At 46.7% G+C, this 23,688-nt stretch overlaps 1 protein-coding gene across 7 annotated transcripts in view; it reads left to right on the plus strand.

The window, feature by feature from the left end:
- The window catches only part of FBXW4 (F-box and WD repeat domain containing 4), a 62,541-nt gene extending 40,223 nt beyond the window's left edge, over window positions 1-22,318 (plus strand). For 3 of the 7 annotated variants that reach the window (XM_062601833.1, XM_062601837.1, XM_062601838.1), the window contains 4 exons: window positions 7,580-7,645; window positions 20,881-21,021; window positions 21,170-21,311; window positions 21,550-22,318. In XM_062601833.1, coding sequence (XP_062457817.1) covers window positions 7,580-7,645; window positions 20,881-21,021; window positions 21,170-21,311; window positions 21,550-21,666 — 466 coding nt within the window. In that variant the 3' untranslated portion in view covers window positions 21,667-22,318. Of the gene's footprint in view, window positions 1-7,579; window positions 7,646-18,891; window positions 20,535-20,880; window positions 21,022-21,169; window positions 21,312-21,549 lie in introns of those variants that run through there. The other 4 variants (XR_009961416.1, XR_009961415.1, XM_062601836.1 and 1 more) reach the window with 4 other exon arrangements.
- Window positions 22,319-23,688: the final 1,370 nt, after the last annotated feature.

Raw genomic sequence — 23,688 nt, forward strand, 5'->3', positions numbered from 1 at the left:
GACTAGTAGGGAGGACATAAGCGCTGTGCTGAGTGTGAAAGCTTGAAGTGGGTGTGCAGGTGGGTGAGATCTGAGTGCCAGACCTTCAGAGATCTGCCTGACGTGTGACAGTCTGTAGATGGCCTGCCTTATCCCAGATGGTCTCCAATGCCTCATATCTTTGGGACCACGCTTTGTTGCTGCTCAGCCAGCAGCCTCACTTGTTTCTTCCCTTCAGTTCTAAGAAGTCAGTGTATTTACTCAAGATGGAGATTTTATGAAGTCACCTTGCATTCTGTTGGTAGGTACCTAGCAGGAGTCTTGCCTGTCTGTGTTTGAATGACTGCTCTCTTGTGTAGAGCCAAGAATATAGGATGAAGTTCCTGCAGATGTCTTGAGTGATGCTGGAAGGGAGAATGCATAGTGCAGTTAAAGAAGTCCATGTACCAGCTGTGGTTACTTCACCTGCACTTTGCAAAAGATGGGGGAAAAAAAACCCACCAACAACCCAACCCTAAACTCCTTAACATATAAATGCAACCTTAGTAGCAGCTTTCTTTGCCTTTCTAATGTTACAGCTTCTGAGAATGAAAAATGTCCTGTGAGGTTTTGTTCTGATAAGCTGAAATAACCCTACTGTAGGAGTGTTTAGCCACATAGTCTTGGGCTGACATGGAAGTCCCTAGACTTCCTTCTTTTCTTTTTTTCCCTTCTCTTTCTCCCCAGAAAGCTTTCTGTGGTAGGAATAGAGATCTGTACCTCTTGCACAGCCCAGCTTTGAGATTCAGGAGTGGTTTCTCAGCAGAGTCATGTTTCTTTATGATTCATCGTCCAAAATGTAACCCCAGGGGATGCCTCCAAAGAAAACTATTCACACTAAGGCCTCAAAAGCATACGAAGTCAAAACTGTTTTGGCACAGGCTTTTGAGCTTTCTGTCCCCCTTGATGTTTGGTACACTTTATTCAAACCAGTGTCTTGATTACGTACTACATTACATTTCTCTCTCTCAAGGAGTCTCTTTTTTTCCTGTAATAACAGTAACAACTTGAGCATCAGTTGGGGAATAAACTGGGTCTGGAGAAATCTATGGATGCAGGAATTATCATAGAGGTTTTTGTCGTGTACAACTGCTCCATGCGTAGCAAACGCAGAGGGTTGGGGAATGAGGAAGGATGATGAAGAGTGTTGGACATACCGTACAAACAAGTATTTTGCATGGTTAAACATGGGTTATCAAGCCTTTCCCTTTAATAAAGGAGTAGGACTGATAACCCAGTAAAGATACTTGTGCATCCACAAAGGCAATTCCATTTGAGGTTCTGAAAAATCACAGCAACTCTGTGAAAAACACTGTTTGAATATTATTCTTGTATGGGTACACACAGGAACATCAATCAACTTTTACAGAGCTGGTCCTGTCCTGGACATTTGCTGAAACCAGGCTTTAACAAAGTTTGGTGTGGGTACCCTTGAGCCTGGAACAGCAGCCAGCAACACAGAAATAAAATGTTTAAGTCAGTTTGATGGACCTTGTCTTTGCCTTGCACTGAAGGCCTGGAGCAGAACCATTGCATGGCAGGGATTCAGGAGGAACATGGTACATGAGCCTGGAAGGATAGGAAGGCTCTTGAGAACTGAAAAATACGAAAAGACTTAGTCTAGAGCCAAAGGGATATTGCAGAGCTGTAGTAAATTGAATGCAACCTGCATTTTTTTTTAGGTTTTGGACAGTTATACCATGTGTGATTGGTTTCTTTAGCTTTTCCAGTCTTATCTTCTAAATAGCCTTCCACTCCCCATGTTCTGTGTTCTGGAAAGATGTAATTTTGACCCATTAGCAATGGCTGGGACTTTTGTTGCAACTTCCTTACCTGCTGTTTTTTGTTCAGTTTGAGGTTACTGATTTGTTAGCATATAACCTACCTGTCCTGACTTGCTTTTGAGATACTGAAGGTCATCCTGCAAGAGGCACAAAGTAGGACTAAAGGGGCAGCGAAGGGGTAGCACCAGCTCTGCATGACCACCAATGCTGGCTTTGTCCAGCATTGCCTGAATCAAAGGCAGGTGGGACTTCTTGCATGTTTGTGGTGCCCACTTTCTCATGGAGATCAAAATGCTAAACTGATATTGTAAATTAAATGCCCCTGGGGAAGGAAGGAGCACCTGCTTCTCCACAGTCTCCCTCCCTTTCTGTGTATCTGGTCTGTTGGAGAAGCCTCGCGCTGGAGGTGCCGAAACTCCCCGCGCTGAGTTTCTGACCCCCTCCTCTCCCCTTCACAATGTTGTTACTGTTGCATCTGCTCTTCAGCAGGGGCTCCATCAAGTTTGTGTGACCTTAGCACTGTATTCATGCTGGAGGAGTTACCTTCCATAATGATGTCAACTGATGAGGTTAGCAGGATGGTGGCAGCCGCGATAAGACATGACATGTTCTAATGATTTGCCTTAGCGAGCTGCATGTGTACTGGGGGGGGTGGGGGCACAGAGGGACTTAGAGAGGGAAGGTGGGGGCCCCACAGGTGCCGACAAAGACTTTGACCTTTGCTGCTATAATATCAGTGTTTCACAGGCAGGGCGGTTCGGTAACCCACTTTCAGCCCATCAAAAATTGATTTAATTGCAATTTTTTCCCCCAATTAGGAGCACTGGAGCTTAACTAATTGGAGTAATAGAGAGTAATAAGGCTCTGATAAAAAGCCTTCCTCTGCCTCCTTTGTATCTTGTGTCATCGCTTGTCAGAGGTCAGAGAGCTTGCATATTCTATTAGGCAGAGTTGCCTTCATTTGTACAAATTAGTTTACCCAACAGTAATTAAAATGCCAGTGCAGGTCGGGGAGAGCTGAATACAATTGATGGGCACGTTGGTGAAGGATTTGACAGCTCTGGTGGCCTCCCTTGCCAGAGCGTGTCAGTGCTGAATCAAAGGCTACACAAACCCACAGACCCGTGTGTTTAACCCGCGGCACCGTTGGCACCAACTGCTTTCTCTCATCCACTCTCCATCCTGGACTTGCTTTCTCTTCTTTTCTCATCTCACTTGAGGCTTTCTAACAGATATTTCCCATCTTTGAGCTGTCCTTTCTGTTGATAGCTTTCATAATGCTGCTACCAGCCCCCTGCGTCCCTGTCTCCCTCGGTGCTCCCCTTCCTCTCCCCCCCGCCTTCCACATTCCCAGCTGCAGGGCTCTGTCATGTAATAACTTCTTTGTTTCCCAGTCCAGTGAGTCTCTGTATATAATAGTCTCCAAAATGGAACAACGATGTCCAATGCAGGGGGCGGGGGAGTGCGTGAGGAGGAAGGAACAGACTCTTGCACGCGTCAAGCAGATTCTGCATTTGAAATCCCCAAAGAGCAGAATGGGACTGGAGAAGCAATCTGATTACAGTACAGGGGAAGGGTGCAAGCCTGAGGCATGGGGGCAGTTTAGAGAGAAGAGGTTGGAAAGAGCCTGTTTCACCTAGGTTCTTTCAATGACTTTGCATTGCAGGATTCCCAGCTCAGGTAGTGCCTGATCTGAAGGCTAGGTTGACAGTGAGCAAGGTGTGTATTTGTAGAATGGGATTTGTATGTCTGGAGCTGAGACTGTCTCCAAGCCCCATGACAAACAGCCTCTTCCCCAAAAAACTGATGGCCAGCTGCCTCTTTCCCTCTGGTTCATCCACATCTGGCAATGTTCAGTCCAGAACAGGATAAAGAGGGATGCTACGGGTGGGGTGAAATGGTGTACTTGGCACCTTGTGAGCAGGCACGGGATCATTGCAGCTGGACTGTAGCCAGAGCACTACTGCTGTTGCCAGAAATGCCATGGGATTCAACAACCACAAGTCAGTCAGATGGACAGTTCTTGCATTTCTTCCAAAAGCGCTGCCAGGATGTGTGTTCTCTCTCATCCCCTGGCCCAGCTTCTGTTGCGGGGGGATGATCTCTAACGAAATGTCTCCTGTACAGCATAGAGAAGGTCTGGCTTCAGGAGAAGCAGTTTTTTTTTTTCATTTTGGGGGGTTTATTCCCCCCTCCCCCTTCTTAGCAGGGAGTTTCAAATGGGAAAGAGAACATCAAAGTATCAAATCAGTTGGAAAATGCCTTGCTTTGGACAACAAAAACATGTTGTATATGAAGTATGTGTGTCTCAATGGTCTGCAGAATCGTCATCTTCCTGGTACCCCAGAGGTGGAAATGATATGTTGGCTTGTTTTGTTTTACCTCCTAGGAGATCCCAGTGAAGATAACATGCCCTGTTACAGAAGCTCTGCAGAAGCTCATTTTCCTGTTAGGGGAGTCTTTGGAGGGAGTTTGTAGTCATGATACCCAGCAGCTTTCACTGAGGAAAGGGCTTTGCACTTCCAAGGCCATCTGAAGCTTGGGAATACCATTTTTTTATGTAGCATGTAGATACATCTGGGTAGTGTCTATGTACATCAGTAGTATCATATATACATCAGAGAGATGGGTCATCCCTGCAGTAATATATATAGGGTATCTTCTTCCCAATCTCATCTCTCCTCAGTAGCTCTGACTCCTGAGAGCATTGTAGGCAAGAAAAATGACATTCGGTAAACCAGTAACTCTGTTTGAGTTGCTTCTCTTGAGCAGCTGGCAAAAACAGTTGTGGAGAGGTTGCACTTCTCTAGATCACAGGGGTTTGGTGTGTGCTCTGTGCTTTCTAAGACAAAAAGCTTGCTGAAAGTAAACTGGAAGAAGCAAGCCTGGTAGAAGGCTTCAGTTCTGCTGAACAATGTTGCAGAAGATTTGGAGCTAAACTTTACATGCTTAGTTCCAATTTGAATATTGTTTTAGACATAACCAAGCTGACATGTGTTGCACTTTTGCTTGGAATGGAACAGTCACCTCTGAGAGGTTCCCAGTTATGAGAGGCCTGGAGGTGGAAGGTGTATTCCTGCAGACCAGGCTCAAGGTGAGGGGCCCTGGGGATCCAGACTTCCGGGTCAGTTTGCTCCAAGGCTTTGGGAATTTCTCATTGGCACCACTTCTTGTGCATGTCTTGTGAATGCTGCTTTCTAATCCAGGCAGTGAAGGTGCCCTGCTCTTCTGGGAGAAGTCTTATCTTTGCTTGCTAATGGGCTCCAGCCTGTTAAAGATAAGGCCTGCAAACCTGATCCTGCTGAAGTATGAGACAAAATTCCTGTTGACTGAATGGAGTCAGCTTTACTTAGAAGAAACTTGTTTGTGGCCCTGAGGCCTGTATGTGATCCTGGAGACAAATCTCTTCATCTAATGCTATTTTTCTTCTTTCTTTGGAGGGGTGGGGGGTAAGAACTGAGGAGGGAAAGCTGAAGTCCAGAATTGACAGCATGAGCAGGGATTAGACCTTGCTGTTCCTCCCACCTTTTTCTCCCTGTTGGTGTGCCTCCATGCTAATTTAGACCTGTGGCAACCATCAAAGCCTTGTGCATACCTTCTGCACAAAGGGGCCTGTCTCCCACGTGAGGGCGTTCTCTGCTGGGACAGAGTCAGTTTGTCCCCCAAAAGAAAAATCTTAAGCACCCAATTGCCTGCTCGACTGACTCCCTGACTGCTATTATGTTTCTAACCACGGTAATTGGCTTTAGTACTTACTAATGGATTATGTTTGGGGAGGGAGGGACAGAACCCAACACCTAGCTTTGTAGCTGAGGGACTCCCTGACCAAAGTGCTGTTTTCCAGACATGGGGTTTGACTGGTGAGCTGTCAGAGTGGCTGTCTTTTGCTTGTTTTTCCTCGGAGATGGGACACATTGACCAAAGGGATATCTTCCCTCTTGTCCTGCATTATGGTGGAGCAGGTATTGGGCAGAAACCCTGTTTCCAAATGTGAAATGCTGTCGCCTTTGGCTTTTCCTTAGACTGTCAGACTTTGGTCAGACTTCCATGGAGAAGAATGTGTGCACCCTGCAGCAGAGCCCTGTGCTATAGATGCATTGGGCCAATTGCATGTGCACTGCTAATGAACCTGGGATTTTGCATGTAAAACAGCCTTGTTGAGGAGACTTTGAAATAGCTCTGGTGCTGCAGGCCTTGTCTAGGCCTAAAGGGCAGTTAAGGATCACAGGACTTGTGGACAACTGCAGTTATGTGAGTTTAGATAGAAGTGATAAAGCCAACAAAAGAGAAAGCTTTCATAGCTGTAGATCTTCCTTGGTTTCCATTAGCTCTTTCAGGGAGCTTGATGTATCTGTTTGCCTCTCTTGGAGTGTATTGACAGTGCTGCTTTGGCCTTATGATTTGGAGAAACCAATTGCTCACCTAAACCACAGAGCTAGAAGTCCTGACTTCTGGCCCTGCTTGTACATGGCTCTTCTCTGGCTTTGAGTGAGTGAGTGCATATTTGCTACTTTGCTGCTGGGTGCCTTGTAACACCAGCAGTAGTGCTTCTTACAAAAGTCAAGAATGCTGCAAGAATCCATTCCTGGTACAATACAAGCTTGGAGACACCTGATTTCCAAAGAAAGGATGTTTGAGAGGTTCAAAGAAATGTTTAAAAATGCTATTCTTAGAGATGTGACATTGTTTCTTTAATTTGCTTTCCTCTTTTAGCTGCTAGCTCCATGTCATGCTGCAAAAGATGTTTAGGCAAAGGATAGAGCTGGCTTTTATTTAAAGCAGGTTCCGTTTCCTGCATTCTTGCTATCCTTGTTGCAATGACTTAAACATAGTTTTGACATTTTATTCTTGGTAGCTGCAATAAATATGGCTTTGTGAGAGGTCATTTATAGCTTACTTAGAAACCTTTGTGTGAGCTGCTTTCTCTTATTTGGACTGAGGATAGGAAGTTGGCATAAAACCAGCAGTGTGGTGTGGAGAGCCACAGCACCCATGTTCCTGCTGCTTGATTTTGAAGATTTGTTCCTGTCTTATCAACTAGCTTTAGGCCATTGGCTATCAGACAACCTCTGGAACCAGCACGTGCAGCAGGGACATAGCATCACCAGAGGACTTTGGAATGGACCCTGCAGGAGAGTGTGAGCTGAGCCAAATGTTGCTGAGCCAAATGTTGTTGCAGGAGGACTGTCCAGCCTCTAATAGTGCTTGAGTGCTGGGGAGGGCAAGCTGAGCCAGCTTTGAAATTGGCCCTGCTTTGAGCAACCGGGGCTGGAGACCTCTTTCCTGTGATTCTTTAGGCCTGTGGTGCTGCAGCCAGTTCATGACTGTGCTCAGAAGTTGCCAACAAACAGAAGCCGAGACATGAGTAGGAAGTAACAGGGAGTTTTCCACGAGGTCTTTCTGGAGCTTACAGCCCTGACATGTATTCACTCACATGAAACTTGCTGAGTACTGTGCTGTTTAGAAAATGTTGTTGCAATTTACAGCTGCTCCTATTTTAGGTTTTCCCCTTGCATATACAAATACAGTTTTATGCCCTGCCAATTCTCTGCAGTTGTGACTTGCTGAATCTGGGAAGCTCAGCTACTGAGAGCTCTGAAGCACTTCTCCCTTTGCTGCTGCCTGCTCCTTGTGAAATGTGGTGGAACATGCTGACATAGTCTTGGACCAAAATTCAGTCTGTCTTGTAGCCTATTTTCTGTCTTGCTTATGCACTATTTCTTCAGAATACAAGGATTAGTAAGGTTTTTTTTTGTTTGCTTGTGTTCTGTAAGCAGCTCATTTGTGACGGGGACAGCCTGCTGTGGACACACCTCACCTCTGAGAATCTGGGACCTTGAGAGGTAAGTGAGCTTTCAGGTTATGGGGAGGGACTTGATGGGGAAAGTAAGTAACATTGAGAAATGCAATATTGGAGATGGTGTAAAATCATTCCTTTTGTCCTTGAAGGCAAGGGGTGTCCCTGCCCATGGCAGGGGGGTTGGAACTAGATGATCTTAAGGTCCTTTCCAACCCTAACTATTCTATAATTCTGTGTTTAAATATGAGATGTAGAATGGAGTGGGGGACAGAACAAACTGGTGTGGAAAGATGACAGGGAGGGGCGGAGTGTGTTTTTTCTGGTTCAGTAGGGAGCAGCTCGACTTTTCTTCCCAGCATTTCCAGTTCTCCACAGCTACCCTGGTTTCTTCCCATTACCCATGTACAATCAGAGTATGCACATGACACCTTCCTTTTCATTGATCTATCAGTTGATGCTTTAGCCTGAGCCAGAGGGGTGAGGAAGGTTGTTTTCATCTTCCCATTCAGTCTGTGGTGCTCAGAAGCCAGAGGTAGTAGCTCTGGGAGGTGAGGGGTGGCAACAGGTTGTCTATGGAAGTGTTGTCTTCTCCCTGCCTTAATAAGCATTGAAGAGGTTAATTGCTGTGGCCTCTGATTTGGGACCTTTGAGTAGTTCCTGTTTGGTGAAGGTGCTGACCTTAGCAACTGGGGAAATGTTGGGCTCAAAGCCTGACATGAGACTCAAATGCTGACAAATTTGAAACTCTCAGCCTGGGGGCCTTTGTGTAGTGATGGAAAGATAGCAAATATTTGGCAGGATTATTGAACGGCAGCTCAGCTTTCCAGGACTGGTATGCTCTGAGTAGGAGTGGCACAGCACAGATTATCAGTGGAGGGTCGTCAGGATTGAGGTGAGCTGGTGGGCTTGGGAAGGGGAGAGAAGGGGGACAATGGCAGAAGGGGCCTGAGGGGTGTCAGCAGAGCTGTGTGTGGGGAAAGGAGGTAGAGAAGGATCGGTGTGTGTGCAGGGCTCATCTGAGGCCAGTTGCCTTCTAATCTATAGTTTAGATCAGATTGTCTGAGTCAACTGCATCCAATACAAACCAGCTTGGTTTTCTCTGAAGTGTAACAAAAACAGACTGCAAAGGATGCATCCCACAAAGGACAAACTAGAGTAGGAAAAACAGCACCAGCGCATTCAGCTATGGTGCATGTTTTCTTGGTGACCTAGTCTGATGGTGCCTTTGGAGTAACCCAGAAGGATGCGGGTTGTGCTGTGATACCCCTGCCCATCAGGTCTTCCGGCTGTTCTTGAATAGAAGCATCTGACAGGGGTGAGGAGATAGGCAACCTGCTCCCCCCTGCCTCAGCCTCTCTGACAGCCTTTCCCAAGGAAGCCTGAAGAGATAATAAAGCTGTGTAGAAAATAGGATTAAGGTAATGAACAGGCACAACGGAGTTTGATCTTTCAATAACGTCAAAGCCTGACTGACAGGCAAATAAAAAAGCCAAGGCAACCTAGGCCACTGGGCCTCTATTGCAATGGCTGAAGTGTCAAACTTATTCTTCCCTCTTCACCTGTCACAGCTGGAATGCACCATGCCACTGGGTCTTTTCCTCTCTTGGGGCCTGTTTGTGAGCTGGAAGTCTTATCAGCACGTGCAGGGCAGGAGGCTGAGTAAGAAGCATGGCTGGGAAACTAGCACATGAAGCTTGCTGTGGTCATTTATAGTGAGGGAGTATAGACTTATCCTTCCAGGTCTTGAATTCTCCATAAACCATTCTTCCCAAAAGAGCTTTGGATTGATTTTCAAAGGCGCCGGTCATTTCCAGAAGAGATCTCATAGGGAAATGCTATTTCTTCCTTTGAAGTTTATGCATGTTGTCTCCCTGGTCAGACTCCAGAAGTGGTTGCATGGCATAGAAACTCAAAATCTTAAAGCTACCAGGACTGAAAAGTTTCTCCTGTGCCCAGTGTGTCCTATTAGCATCTGGAAGACAGAGCCAGGCCTCCCGCATTTGTTGCTTACCCCTTCCTGTGACCACTAAGGGCCAGAGTCTAACCTGCAGATCCTGAGCATGGCAAGGACTTTATTTCCAAGAGCAAAATCCAGGCAACTGCTCTGTCAAAAAAATCAGGCAGGGTAGAGTAGTGCTTAAGATGTGTTCTTTAAAACTACAGGATCCTTATCACCACTTAGATGTTTAATGCTGTCCAAGAACAGTTAGTGCAGTTTAGCTGGTTGTTTTATCCATGGGGGTTTGTGTAATGTTGCAGCAGTTTCTGTGGCATTCTCTTCCCTTGGCGTAGGTGGTCTTTTTCCCCAACAGCTGAGAGCTGGAACATGCTACAAAAGGATTTAAAGCTTAAATAACCTTTTGTGTACTGATCATCTTAGTTCCAGGCCAGATAAGTCCTTGGCTGGTGCTTGTAGCTGTTGGTCATGGTATGCTTCATATTTATGACCTTTGCAGTTCCCTGACCCTGGGGCAGCCATTCTCATCCCTCCAAGAGGAAGGGGATAAAGTCTTCACCTGGAAATATGTCCTGGGCTTTGAAAAGGGCTTGGTTGGGTTTGGCAGTGAGGAAATTTTTATTGGGGAAAGGAAACGCCTCTTGCTGCATCCCACCCCCACAACTGTCTTTCATTTCTGACTCTGCTGAGATGATGGTGTTGGATCAAAGCCACAACAGGCAGCAACAAGCAATTGTCAAGAGGAGTCTAAAGGAGGGGAATGACCGCGTAATGCCAAGACACTGTCTCTGATGGCTGAAATTCCAGCTGCTGTTACACCTGGCCCTTTCTCCTGTAATGAAGGAGGGTGTTTTTTTCCCTTATGCTTTTGAAGCTGGCTAGCTGCACCTCTGCAGGACCTACCTCATCCCGCACATGCTACATTATGCCATCTGATTGCTTTTAGATGTGGGGAAGTTGCTGTGTACTTATTGCCATTCAGGATCAAGGTGTGTTCATGGAGGGGGGCTATGAATAGCTTTGGTGATTAAGGGTCTGCACAAAAAAGGAGAATGATTAGCAGTATGAAGTACTAGATACTAACCTTTATCCTTGCATCTAGTATCAGGCCTTGCTGACACCTGGCAGTCCCCTTGCCCTTCAGTGCCAATGAAGAATATGATGGCAGCTGCCCCTCATGCAGGTCAGGTACCCTTTCTCTCTCAGACCATCCTGTCATACCTGCCAGTGCTAGTGTGTTGCTCAGCAGAACAGCCAGTTAATGGCAAACAAGAGAAAAGGATACTTTCTTCAAATCATGCTCTTTCTTTTTTTTTCCTGCCTCCTGTCTCCTTTGGGAGTTTATCTCCCTGGGAGATGAGGCCGATGCACCACTGGGAACAGCTCCAAGGTCAGCATTTGTCATTTGCCTGCAGAGAACTGATGCTCCCTAGCCTGTCATGGTGGTCTGCATGTCTTTAGGTGACACATGCCCCTGCCTCAAGGATGCTTCTCCATAAGGTAGGATACTCCAGAGGTCTCTTTGCAGCAACTCTGCCAAGCCTGATATTTGAAATGGACCAGTGATCTGTCTGGCGTGGTAGTCCTTACACTGTAAACTTTGAATGCACGAGTCCTATATTGTCCTTTCCTGTGACACAACGTGACAGATGCAGGGCACAAGAGCTGTTGTGAAAACTGAGCCAAAGTTAGCTGTGCCCTGCAAGCCACCCAGATCCTCCACCTTTTAAATATCCAGTCTTTGTCCATCTCCTCTCCCCTTTTGAAAACATTTTTGGCAGAGTGTTTTTTTTTGTATTTTGTTGGGGTTTTTTTTAAGAACCCTCTAATTTCTTGTTCGGTTTTTCTCCCTCTCCTGAGTCCTTTGAAAGTGGCTTTACGCCGTCACTGACACCAAACTGACACTTTGCGTTTCCCCACTTCTTATCCCTTTATGGCAACAGATGTTGAAATTTTGTATCCCTTTTATCTGTCTCTCTTTGCCCTCTTCCTGTAATTAGGTTTCCCTTGTTAGCAGTACAAAGTGGCCCGGTTTGCTGCCTGGCCTTTTGAGCCATTGTGTCTGAGCACATTTTTTTTCCTCCTCTTTCGGAAGAGTTCCTTCCCCCTTAAGTAATAGGCAGGGTGTGGGCCAAAGCTGTGGCTTTTTCTTGTTTCTTTGTTCTCCATTTATCTCTGCCACCTTTTTCAAAGGGATGAGGGAGGAAAAAAATAGAGTGGATGGAAGGGGAAGATAGTTGCATTTCTTGACCGTCAGGCCCCTCTGCTCTTCAGGTGTTCAAGGCAGGTGCCTTTGATGTCTGCAAGTTTTGGGGAGGTGGGAGGCAGAGGATTCATGAGAGTGGCTTGGGAGTGGAGGAGAAAGGAGATTCAGGTGTGTGACTGGTGCCCTCAGCAGAGGGGTGGGGATGAGGCTTCCAGGGTAGCTAGGCAGCTGTGGAGCAGGTTAGTAATCCGTGTTTACCTTTAGTGCTATCACATTGTGCTCTTTCTTTCCAAGAGCCAGCATGAGCATTACCATCACAAGCAGCTGAAGCTTGCTAACTTGCTGCTGCGTGATCTCTGGTATGTGCTTCCATGGGACCCTTCTTAGACTCCATCTGTCTGTGCAGTGGGGTGGGCAAGAATTAGTTGTTCTCTTTCAGATTTCAGTGTATGTTGATCTGCATCCACTTTGGTGGCTCTTAGAGCCATTGAGTGAGTGAACATGAGCACTTGTCAACAGGGAGGGAGAGCTATAAAACTTGAGTTCTCTGTGATGTTCTTAAACAGCAAGTGCAATTTGACAGTTGTGGTATATAGTACTGAACACCCTGATTAGCTGGTCACTACTGATACCTTCTTGTTTAAATCCAGTCCTTCTTGGCTTTGTAATTTGTCATGCTCAGATATTTTTATATGGGGAAGTGGATAAATAAAGTGAGAATCTGCAGGTCTAGTTCTTTGCTGTAAAGCTTGCTGAATGTTTTCAACTAAAGCTTTTAATGTAGAAGCTTGGCCCAAGATACACAAGCAGACTTCTTAACATTGTGTCCTAAAACAAGCTCTGTAGAAGATCATTCTCTCCACAGCTTTGAACTCCAAGGTTTAAACAAGTTTGAGACCCTCTAATTTAATAACAAAAGGAGTTTGTTGGATGAAGGGAGAAAATGGTTTCCTGAACTGGAGGTGCTAAATCGAAAGAAAACGTAAGTTACACTTAGAGTTGTGGGGAGTCTGCTTCATCCAGGAATTTAAACTGGGTTTATCCAGGCACAGAGAAGTGGGTGCTTATCGCTGGTAACAGGAGAGACAAGCAATAGCAAATATTATCCTGGCGCTGATAACAGTCTCACAGGATTTGGGGGGCAGAAGAATCATAATAGCATGTTGTACATGCAGAATCCCCTCTCCTACCCTTCTTTCCTATAGATTAATTATGCCAAATATCTTTTTTTGCCAAGGAAGCTCTCCCGAGGCTTTATGGGAAGGAGGCTCCCTACGTCTTCAGGCTTGGGTTTCTTTCTCGGTATCTCTGTCTTAGCTGAACACAGTTTTAAATCACAATAACCAACCCAAAACTTGTCTAACAGTAAGCTAAACAGCTTCCTGGGCTGTGCTTACATCAGGTAAATGAGTACAGATGGGTGCCTTCTGCTGCCTCTGCTCACTGCAGTGGGATGATCCATAGGTAGTTGCCCTTCCTCAGGTGACTGCTTGTTCTCCGCTTCTGAGGTTCTCTTGGGTTTGTTTTTTTTTTGCCCTGCTGTTTCCCTATCCTGTCCACAGACGGCTTTGGTTACTCTTCTTAAAGCATCAGTTCTGGCTATTCCCATTTATATGTCCTTGGGTTAATCAGGAACACAAATGTCATGCCTTCTTACTGAAATTCAAAGGAAAAAGGGTTGGTAAAATGACAGGCTGGGGTTGGTCATAGGGGAGAAATTCTTGTCTTCAGGCAAACTCTTTCTTGGTCTGTTCATATTAAATCAGTTTTGCACAACAGCTGTCTTTGTATTTCTAATTTAGTCCTTGGGAACCATTCTCTCTGCAGTAAGGTAGATAGGATGGAGACTTTGGATGTAGATCTAGGCAAAGGGAGAAGCAGGTCCTTCTTCATGGAGCTAACAATCCCACTTGTGACTTGAGCAGCAAGACTAGATATACATAGGTCTCCTGCCTTCAGGCATGAAGTAGTCACATGAAAAGGCCAGGAGGAAATTCCTACTCCAGTAGGAACTGTAGGGTTTGATTCCCTTGCTCTGAGATCTTGGGTGTTGTTGGAGGCAGAGTATCAGACCTATGGCAAACTATTTGAGCCAATGCTGCAGAAAGCTTGCTGCTGCAAGGAGCCTCTTAAGTGGCGTTGTCTCAGATGACTGTTCCTTTTCACAGACTTTGTTGCATTCAGAGCTCTGTCTCTTAACTATAAATGGATAACTCCAGTCTTACATGCAGTGTATTTCCCATGGTATGCATGTGTTCACAAAACTATTTGTGGCCTTGTGGTTCTTTAGTAATTTCTGGGTTTGGTTTTTTTTTTTTGACATCATCTTTCTGAACCTTCTCACATAAGCTGGACATCTTCTGCTTTCCTTCTGTTAAGAGGGCTCTGGTGCATCTTAACCTAAATGTAAAACCATTGTATAAAGGAAAAACATATCCCAAGTCCTTTCCTCCTTATGACAATCTGGCCCTGTCTCACTGGAGATGAGCATGAGGCCAGCTACTGCCCTTTGGATGTGTGCATGTCCAGGGCATGCTGTGGCCTTTGCACTCCTGTTCAGGCATATTTATGACAACTTTACAAGGCATTGAACAATTGGAGAGTGTGGGGTGGGGGCAGGACACTCCAAGCACATCAATCAGTTTCATCCCTCTGAGCCAAAGCAAAAGCAATCTTTATTTTTCCCTGGGTTGAGAGAGAATCAACAGTGGCATGAGAGAAGAATGGGAAGGAGTGAATGAGGAACCCCCTCTGCCACTGGCTAGCAGTGGCTCATTTAAACAGATGGCTTTGTTTTGATTTGGACTCTCCATTTTTTTTGTCTCCCCACTAAAGGAGACCTGCAGAGTTCTGTCCAGAAAGGGAGCAATACAGCCGCCTGTTCCCACACAAGTGGGGCGAAAGGCGAGAGGCTTTGAGAATTCCCTGCTTCTTTTCCTCGCCTCCCTCTTTCTCTCTTCCCCCAAGAAATCACAGTTTGAGAGAATTCCCCCCTACTCCTCCCGTTGGAAAGAAAGACAGAGAAGACATTCTTGACATTCTTTGCAGAGAAAAGGGGTTAAATGTCTGAATTTGGGGGTCACCATGTTATACAAATTGCAATCTAATCGTTTTTACAAGAACACACGTGTGCTAAGAAAAGGAGCCATGGACAAGAAAGAAAAGAGGACAGACAACCTTTTTTTGTCCTATCTTCTTTTTTTTTTCTTTCTTTTTTCCCCCCAAGGTTTTGGACTATTGTCATGTCCTGTCTCTCTCCCCTCCTCACCCCCGAGAGGGAGAACATTGGTTTTATAGTTAAATTGGTTCGTAAAGCAGAAGGGCTTGGTGCCATTTCTGTTTGTTTTCCCAAATAAAAGCCCCAGCAGGGTCTCTTTTGCACCGTTGTGGCTTTATTTGAAGAAACTGGCTTTTTCCCATAGCCCAGTGTGTCAGTTTATCCTCTGAACTTAACCTTACGGGAACCCGAACAACAAAAACTCACAGGGTCCCAGAGCTGGAAAGGTAAAGAAATTGTATCTTTTTATTGGACCATTTAAAGCGTGTGTGGGCCAATTCAGAGAAAGCAGAAGAAAAGAAGGCAAAACTCCCTCTTCTGTGTCCCCCTGACACAATCTCAAACCATCGTTGGTGTCATTCCCCCCTACTGCCTCGAGTCCCTTCAGCTGTGCTGAGGAAGCAGAGAGAGGCATTTCTTCTGCAAATCACTTACAAAAGCATCTCTGAGCCATTTCACATCGAGGTGCTCCTTTAAAATTCCCTAAGCCAGTCTCACATCTCCCTTCAGGAATTAGTAGCCTTGGCTAAGTGCAGGAGTAACCTTGGCATAGGGTAACTATGAAGAATGTATTTGCCAAGGACCTGTGCTTTGCCCTATTCACATTATAGACATTGTTTGACCAAGACTTTCCCCTCTTAGCATAAGACGATGCATTCCCTGGGTGCCCCAGCTGCTGTTGCAACGACTTGGAAGAGTCAAGAGCTCAGCTCTTCCCTTTGGTTTTGGTGAACTCTCCAACTTGAATGATGGAAGTTGTGCAAATGCTGCACTCTAGATAATGGTTTTTAAATGGGTTTTGTTTCCTTCCTCTGCTTGATACTCAGTCCGGATATCCCAGTGTTTTGAACTGAATGGTGCTCTTTCCACTTTTTTTTAAAGTATATGCTTCTCACCTGGATTGTTGCAAGTAGTTATTGGGGCTGAAATACTGGTTTAGAGCTCTGCTTGGTTTCTGAATAGTCACCTGCTCATGTGCAATGACTTCTCTTCAGTGGATGATCACAGTTTACAGATGAGGCTTCTAGAGCAAATGAGTATGTCTTTAATTTCACACATCTGTTTTCAGCAGATGTTCTGGATTCAGCAGTTTCCTAGAATTTGCATATTTGCATAATATCGGTTTTAGTGAATTGGGGTGACCAGAAATTGAGGGTGGGGAGAAATGTGTTTACTGTTTCATCCCAGCTTTTGGAGTGTAGTTCATATGTATTGGAGACAGCTGGCCAAGACCTGCAGCAAATGGGCAGGGTACAGGGAGGGAGGTGCAGACTTCTTTTGGACTCCAGCTATCAGCAAGGTCTTGGAGAAATCTGGGCTTTTATGGTAACACAAATAATTGAAGCGGCCTGGGAGGCTGTAGATGGCTTTAACTAGGCGATATCAGCATCCCATGGGTTAGCTGGAAAGTAACCATCTGGGTTCTGCCATGACCAGTTTTATTTGGTCTGCGTATTGCCGGGGTGAGGAGAAATAGAGCCTTAGAAGACTCCTGTCTTCTGGAAGTATCATGATAGCAGTGCTTGTGGCTGGATTTCCAGCATTAAAAGAGTGAAATGTGGAAATCCTGAACAAATAGCTTATTTGAAAAGTAATTTTTTTAAGTCGTGCTTTCTGAAGAACATGGGAATTGATGGAGATGTATCAAAGGATTCTCTGTAGTGCCTGAACAAAATGCCTTTCATTTTTGGACTCATTGGTTTGATACATTTCCCAGGCACAGGGACTTTCTTTAAACATCTTGTTCTACCGGCAACAAGTCCAGAGCCTGGTGCTAACACAGCTTTCCTGTGCTAGGGACAAAACGGGCTGCTGCATTTGCTCTGGCTCTGTTCTCTGTGGGCTGGTACTGGATTAATTACTGCCAGTATGCTATCAGTCTGTCTAGATGCTTAAGAGAAAGTGGAAGATACTGGGAATATCTGTGAGTTTCCTGCTGAGCACTGGGGGCTCAGCAGGACCTGTGTGTCTGTAGGCTGCGTGTTGGCCCAGGTGCTTTGTGGTTAAGGTGCTGAAGCCAAGAGCTCTAACTCTAGACTGGTCTTTCCAGGAAACCTGTCATGTTTGTGATCCCAGTGAGAACTAAGGTTCAAGTTAACTATCACATCTCTTTCTGTCCCTCATTGAGTAGATATTTTCTGCCCATGTAAGTTGGAAAACAATGGGTGATGTGCTTGTGTATCTGCTGCTCTTGTTGCTCCTTGATGGCTTATCTTGATCCTTTATGGATTATTAAGGCTGTGGGTTTTGCTCCCTAGGATGTGGAACCTGTTGGGGACTGGGGTTTGATGGCAGAGAGTAGTTGGGATAATGAAGAGTGGGCAATTTGTGGGTACTAACTTGAGATCCCAAGGCTGTGAGAGTTGTGGTAGCAGAGTTCCCTTCCCAGCATGGGCTCAGCATGGCCGTGTGTGCTACATGGATCTAGCCTGGCATGGTGGTAGCTGGTCCAGAGACACCTTAATCTGCTGAAACATGGGGGAAATATTAATCGTGTTCTGCATCTTCATCAATTTAAGTGTGCCTGTGCCAGAACACTCAGGTCTTTTGATATGTGTGCCCAGTGTACAGCACAGTATGATTTTCTTCCCCTGGTGTCAGATTGTAAGTGCTTCACTGTAGCAACTAATGTGTTGTTTCTGTAAACTGCTGAAGCACCACTGCTGCGTGCAGGGGCTGGACTTCCCAGTTGAAAGCCGCTTTGGCTGACCTATTCTTGGAGCAGGAGAATTGAACTGATGAACAAACCAGTTAAGCAAGGTTTGCTTTGCTGCAGTAACTTGCAAGTACCTGTTGCTTTCCTGCCTATAAAGAAAAACTAATCCTTCCCAGAGACACACACATGCACACAGTTTTTTTTCTTCTTTTTTGTTGCCTAGGCTGGAAAGGGGAGGGAGGAAAACAGGAGTGACTCTGGAATACTTGGGAACCACTGCAGTGAGGTGTGAAGGCATGGAAAAACGCTGGGAGAGAGGCACTTGGGTGGTAGTCAGTGTTGAACAATAAGCTCTGAAAGCAGGAGTCCAGAGTCTGGTTTCTCCTGTCCCTTTGTTGCTGAAATGTTTTGCTTGGAGATGTCACCAGGCTGCCATTAAAAATTGCTGCCATCTTGCAGCATTACAAGGTCTGGTCTGGCAGATGAAAGACAAGCTTTACTATGGCCAGGCTCATTCTGGGTGTGATGGCTGGTTTTTTAGAGGTGGGAAGTTGTGAGGAGATCTGCTGTGATTTGCATCAATCATCTGAGAAGAGGAAGAGGTCCCAGTGAGTAAAAGATCCCTGGATGTGCTTCTGCATCTTGCTACCTTTCCCCAGCATAATGCTTCTCTCTCCCTGAGCTCACTTAGCCCTTTACATATTAAAGGTGTATTAGCAGGGAAAATGGTGGAGGGGAAGTAACATCAACAGGCTTCAGCAAGTGAGCAGAAGATACCAGATATACTGCTGGGATGCATGGCACATGTGCAGCTGACCATGCTGGTTTTCTCTCCCAAACTGCCACGTGTTCAGAGCATCAGTCCAGGAGCTACCCTGCAAAACAAAACAAATGCAAGTAGCGTGCAGAAGTGGGGAGAGAGGGGTCTAAGCTCACTGAGACTGCTTATCACCTATAACTCCCTGCTCCTGCCTGAGCAATGGGCAGAGGATGTTGAGCAATGGCTTGTTGAACAGTCTGGCCTCTTAAGCATCTCACAGGTAGTGCTTGTTGAGGAGAGGAGCTGACTCCTCACACTTCTGTTGTACATCTTACAACTCTGGGTCACACATATAACCTATTAGGTGAAGAAAGCTTTGTGGAAGCCTTGAGAAGGGTTGTGTGCACCTCCATCTGTTCTGCTGGCTTTGCAGAATGGCAGGTGGAGGAGATCTGTGTGCTTGGAGGGGCAGGAAAGTGCCAGAGCTCAGAGATGCCCATCCATGCTTCTCTCATGGTGGAGCTGAGGACCCATCTGCCCAGCCAAACCCCACAGTTCTTGCTTCCAATGCTCAGACTGCAAATGCTTCAACATCTCGACCTGCACACAGGTGCAGAGTTGCTGCTGGGTTGGTTTGTAAGTAACCTTCCAAGGGTTAATGTATTGTGAGAAGGTTGCAAAGGGCTGAAGCCTGGAATCCCCTCGATCCTTTGCCTGAAGAAACACAAAGTCCAATAAGCCAGCACCCCTGGATTCGTGTTGGGGGGGATTAATTCATGCACTTGATGTTAAAGCTTGTCCGAGAGGTTTGCACGGGGGGGGGCATCGCTAGGGCTGGTTGGCCTCTCTAAATGGTTGCTAGGGCCCTGGCATCAAGGGCCAATGTAGCTGCCCACAGCCACGGTCACGGAGGGAATTACACAGCCACAAAGAAATTGTTATTCTACATAATCTGCTCTTTGGAGAGTGACTGTGGGGAAACAGGCTGGCCCCAGCATGCCGCCAGCTCTGTGATCATAGAAGCGTGCTGGCTGCAAAGATCGGCCAGGGCTCGCCTTCTGATCTGGGGACACCAGGGCTCGAGGCGCTAATCTGCTTTATCAGCGATTTCTCTCTCCTGACACAAAGGTGTTTACTTGTTTTAACATCTCCCGGGACTCTATTTCTCCTTTTGTGTGGTCTTTATCCCCCGACGAGGGCTTTAGCCCAGATTACAGACAGAATTAAGGCATTTGGCGATGTGCCTCAGAACTGTGTGATGCTGGATCAAGGAGCAGAAAGTAACAAAATAATGGGGGGAGATGCTGGGAGTGACCCCACTGCGGGATCCGTGCTGTTGGCTTTCAGGACCGCTTCATTGTCCTGAGAACCAAGAGGCTGTTGGAGAGGGGTGGCCGTGCAGCAGGGTTTGAAAAGCAGGTGCTTCAAGGTTTATTGTGTCCGGCATTTTGGATTTGGAGGGTATGAGGAGGAAGGCATGGAGGGTTTGCAATAAGCAGCTGGACAGATTGTCCCCTGCAAGAGTCTGCTATGGCTGGGGGTTGCTGGCTGCTGAGCAAGTGGAGTGATACTGGGGACGGGCTGTGCCATGTGCCCGATGGCAATTTCATATGGCCCAGGGAAAGGTTTCAAGCTCCTTCTTGCAGTCTAGCAGGGTTTGCCCTCCCCAGGCATCATCCATCTGATTTGCTCCTGGTTCAGCACATGAACAAGCAGCAGAGTTGTGTGGTGAGAAAGCATCTGGCTTAGAGCTTTATGGAGCTCTTGCTTTTGCTCTTCACAGCAAGTGGGGCATTAAGAAGGAGAAGGGGGTCTTAAAAGAAAAGCTAGTCTTTGAAAAGTCATTTCTGGAGCAGCCCTGCAGTGGTCACTCTTGACCTGTCATGTTCAACCCCAGAGAACAGTGGTTGCGGTAGCCAGTGTAACTGGAGGGGATTGAGGAGAGCAGCCATGGCAGACTGGGCCAGGAGAGTCTGACTTGCCTGTGGATCAGAGCTGTGTGTCAGAGATGTTGGGAAAAAGCCCAGTGGGCAGTATTTTGAAGGACGGAGTCTGAGATGGATTGGGACTGACCAGGTAAGTGGCTGTTGCACAAAAGTGCTGGAGTTCAACTAAGTTGATAATTGTCTTCCATGGAGTACTGGTCACTTCTCCCAAGGAGAATGATCCTGTTCTGCTGGGGATCAGTTGTGCCTGTCCTCTTACACTTGTGACTCCCACTGGTCACCCTCCATGACAATTAGTGGCTGAACCAGCAGCAGAAGCTGGGGGAGGGAGAGGAAGACTGTGCAGGCTTCTGCATTCTGTTAAACCACAGAAATAAGATCTAGGAGACTCCTGTGATGCCATCTCTGCTGTGGCCAGCTGAATTGGAAGGGCACTTTGCTCTGAATGACTCTTCCCCTATTGTGTTTCATTGCAGTGGTCAGCTGATGACCTGTTTAGGGACTGACTTCCACCGTGGAGCTGGAGTCCTTGATGTCTTCTACGAAACACCCTCCCTTCTCCTTTCTTGTGGGTATGACACCTACATCCGCTACTGGGACATACGGACCAGCACCAGGTGAGCATACTCTGCTGGCCTCTGGGGCTCTCCTTGGGCAGTATCTGGGGACTCACCTGCAGCTGAATTAGCTCCTTCAGGTAAACTGGGGCTCAGCTCCAGTGGTGGTGGAGTGGAGGTTCAGCTCCGATTTGTGTTGCCCATCCAGGAAGTGCGTCCAGGAGTGGGAAGAGCCCCATGACAGCGCCCTGTACTGCATAAGGAGTGATAAGAACCATATGATTGCCAGTGGCTCTTCTTACTATGGTGTGGTGCGCCTCTGGGACAAGCGGCAGACTCGGTGCCTGCAGGTGAGAGCTTACTGGAGGCTGGGCAGCAGCAGAGCTTCTGTATTGTTCTCTGGCAGCCCAGTGCCCATGTCTCTCTAGAAGAAGGGAGAGGGGCTGTTGGACTGTCTTTGCAGCAAGCCCACTATGGAGAAACTAGCAGGGAAAAGCCTCTGACATCTCAGCTACTGGGTCTGTAATACTGGTTGTGGTCTTTGTGTTGACCTTTCTTTGAAAGGTGGTTTCTCCTGTTTTCTTGCAGAGCTTTCACCTGTCTTCACCCACCAGCAGCCCAGTGTACTGCCTCCGTTTCAGTACCACCCGTCTGTATGCTGCCCTGGCATCAGCCCTGCACGTCCTAGACTTCACGGCCCCATGAAAGGGCACCACAGCTGCTTCTGGTCACCCCAAAGCAGAGTTAACACTTGGCTCAGGGAACCACAGGGCAGGAGAGGTGAGAATGGCCCCCAAGGCTTTTGAAGGGATGATTTTTTTTTGCCTACCAGAAAGCTACAATGAAGAGTGCACAAAGGGCCAGACTTTCTCAACCTCACCTGCCTGTTAGTGGAAATGACAGCCTGTTGTCCTTTACCTTTTAACCTTTTTATTTTGTGTAAATCAGGGTTTGGTTTCTTAACATTTTTATTTTTCTTTTTTATTCTTTTTTTTTGCTGGGGATATAGCATTTGAGGGGCACTTGAGTTGGGATGCCCTGTCAGCTGTGTGTGCTGGTCAGGCTGGGATCAGCCACGCTCTGAGCCATGTGAAGGAAGTCTAGGCTGTGTGTGAGGTGGAGGGATTTGGTGGAAGGGAAAGTTGCCTGAAGCCAGGCCCACCTTTCACCTGTGCTTGCTCTCCTGAGAGCTGCTTGTGTTGTCTTTTGCAACTAAGAGCAAAAATTAAACTAAAAGGCAGAGCCAGCCCTGCTTTCAGTGTATGCCTCCCCAAGCTGGCCGTGAGGTCAGGCTGTGCACTTGGCAGGGCTGAAGTGTTCACATTTTGCTAAATAAAAACTCTGAAGGGAAACAAAAGAGACTGTATGTTTTGTTTCAAGTTCAAAATGGGCTGGTTGCAGAGGCCTGGCTGGGCAGAGGAGGTTGGGCCTATTTTCAGATGCTGTCTTACAGATCTCTCTCCCTAACTAGATCCTGTGACACTGCTGCATTGAAGGCAGTTCCTGGGATCCTGGATCTCATGTCACTTTTCCAAACAAGAATTCAAGAAGTAGGATCTGCATCTCGCTTGCTGTCTGCATAATGAAGCAGTAAACACTGAGACCTTGAAGGGTCCTGTGGGCACATGCAAGTGGGCTCCACTCCTCTTTGTGTCAGCCATCTGAATCCAAATTGGATTTCGGAACAACTGTAGCTTTCAGTGTGCTCCGTGCTGTCTGGATGAATGTGGATGTGTGTGGACAGATGTGCTGTGGGTGGATGCAGCCATGTTTGGGGTTTGGTCCTTTTTGAGTGGAAGGAGATGTGTGAACCCTACTTACCTGTGAGTTTGGGTATCTTGGATAGGTAAAAGGAGAGGTTTTGTGGGGGAACACTTCTAGGGCAAAGCACCCAGAATGGTGCTTTGTTGGAACTTAATGTAATTTCCACAGTCAAGAGGCTGCTTTTCCCGTGTGATGCACAAAAATTGGAATGAGATGTTTGCTGGAGCCCCTGCAAGAGCAGGGAGGGAGTGGAACCAACCAGATCCTCACCTTCTTGAAGGGAGCCCTCCATTCCCAGTGGATGTGAGACAGCATCTCGGGGTGCAAAGTAATTTAAAAGCATGGCCTTCTTGCAGGATTATGTGCTCACAAGAATCTTTCCAGCACAGCTCCCTGTCACAGTTCCTGATCTGTGCCTGTTCCTCTGCTGCCACTTGTGCCTGCTACACAGGTGAGTCCACTGCTACCACAGTGCTACATAGTCTCCTTGTGTAAGTAGCAGAATTGATGTGTAAGTGCCCCAAGCTGTAAAAAGATGCTATGGCTGGAAAAATCTTCCATCAGCTCAAAGCCATAGATCCCAAAGATAATGATCCTGTGGGAGTCTCTGGGTTATTGGTAACACTGATGCTGAAAAGATGGTGCTTTGCATCCAAGGTTGCAAAATACTGCTGCTGTATTGCTTGGAGTATCTTGGGCTGTGCATGTGAGGAGAGCTTTAGGTAAGTGATTAGGCAGGAGATAGAAGATTAGAGGGAGAGCTGGCAGAGCTTGGGAGTAGGGGAAGTCTGGCTTTTCTCAGGTCCTGGTGTGTTACAGGTCCTTTAATGAAACTGGGAGAGAGGGATGGAGATATTAAATGTCTTTGGCAGTATCCCCACGGAGAGACTGTGAAGGAACGAGAGTAACTGTTGGGTAGGAGGAGAGGTTTTTTATTACACTGGGACTTGGGCAAGGCCCAGA

This window comes from Pezoporus occidentalis, unplaced genomic scaffold, assembly GCF_034315485.1.
Source record: "Pezoporus occidentalis ecotype Australia unplaced genomic scaffold, CSIRO_AGI_Poc_V1 ctg73, whole genome shotgun sequence".
NCBI classification, from domain to species: Eukaryota; Metazoa; Chordata; class Aves; order Psittaciformes; family Psittacidae; genus Pezoporus; species Pezoporus occidentalis.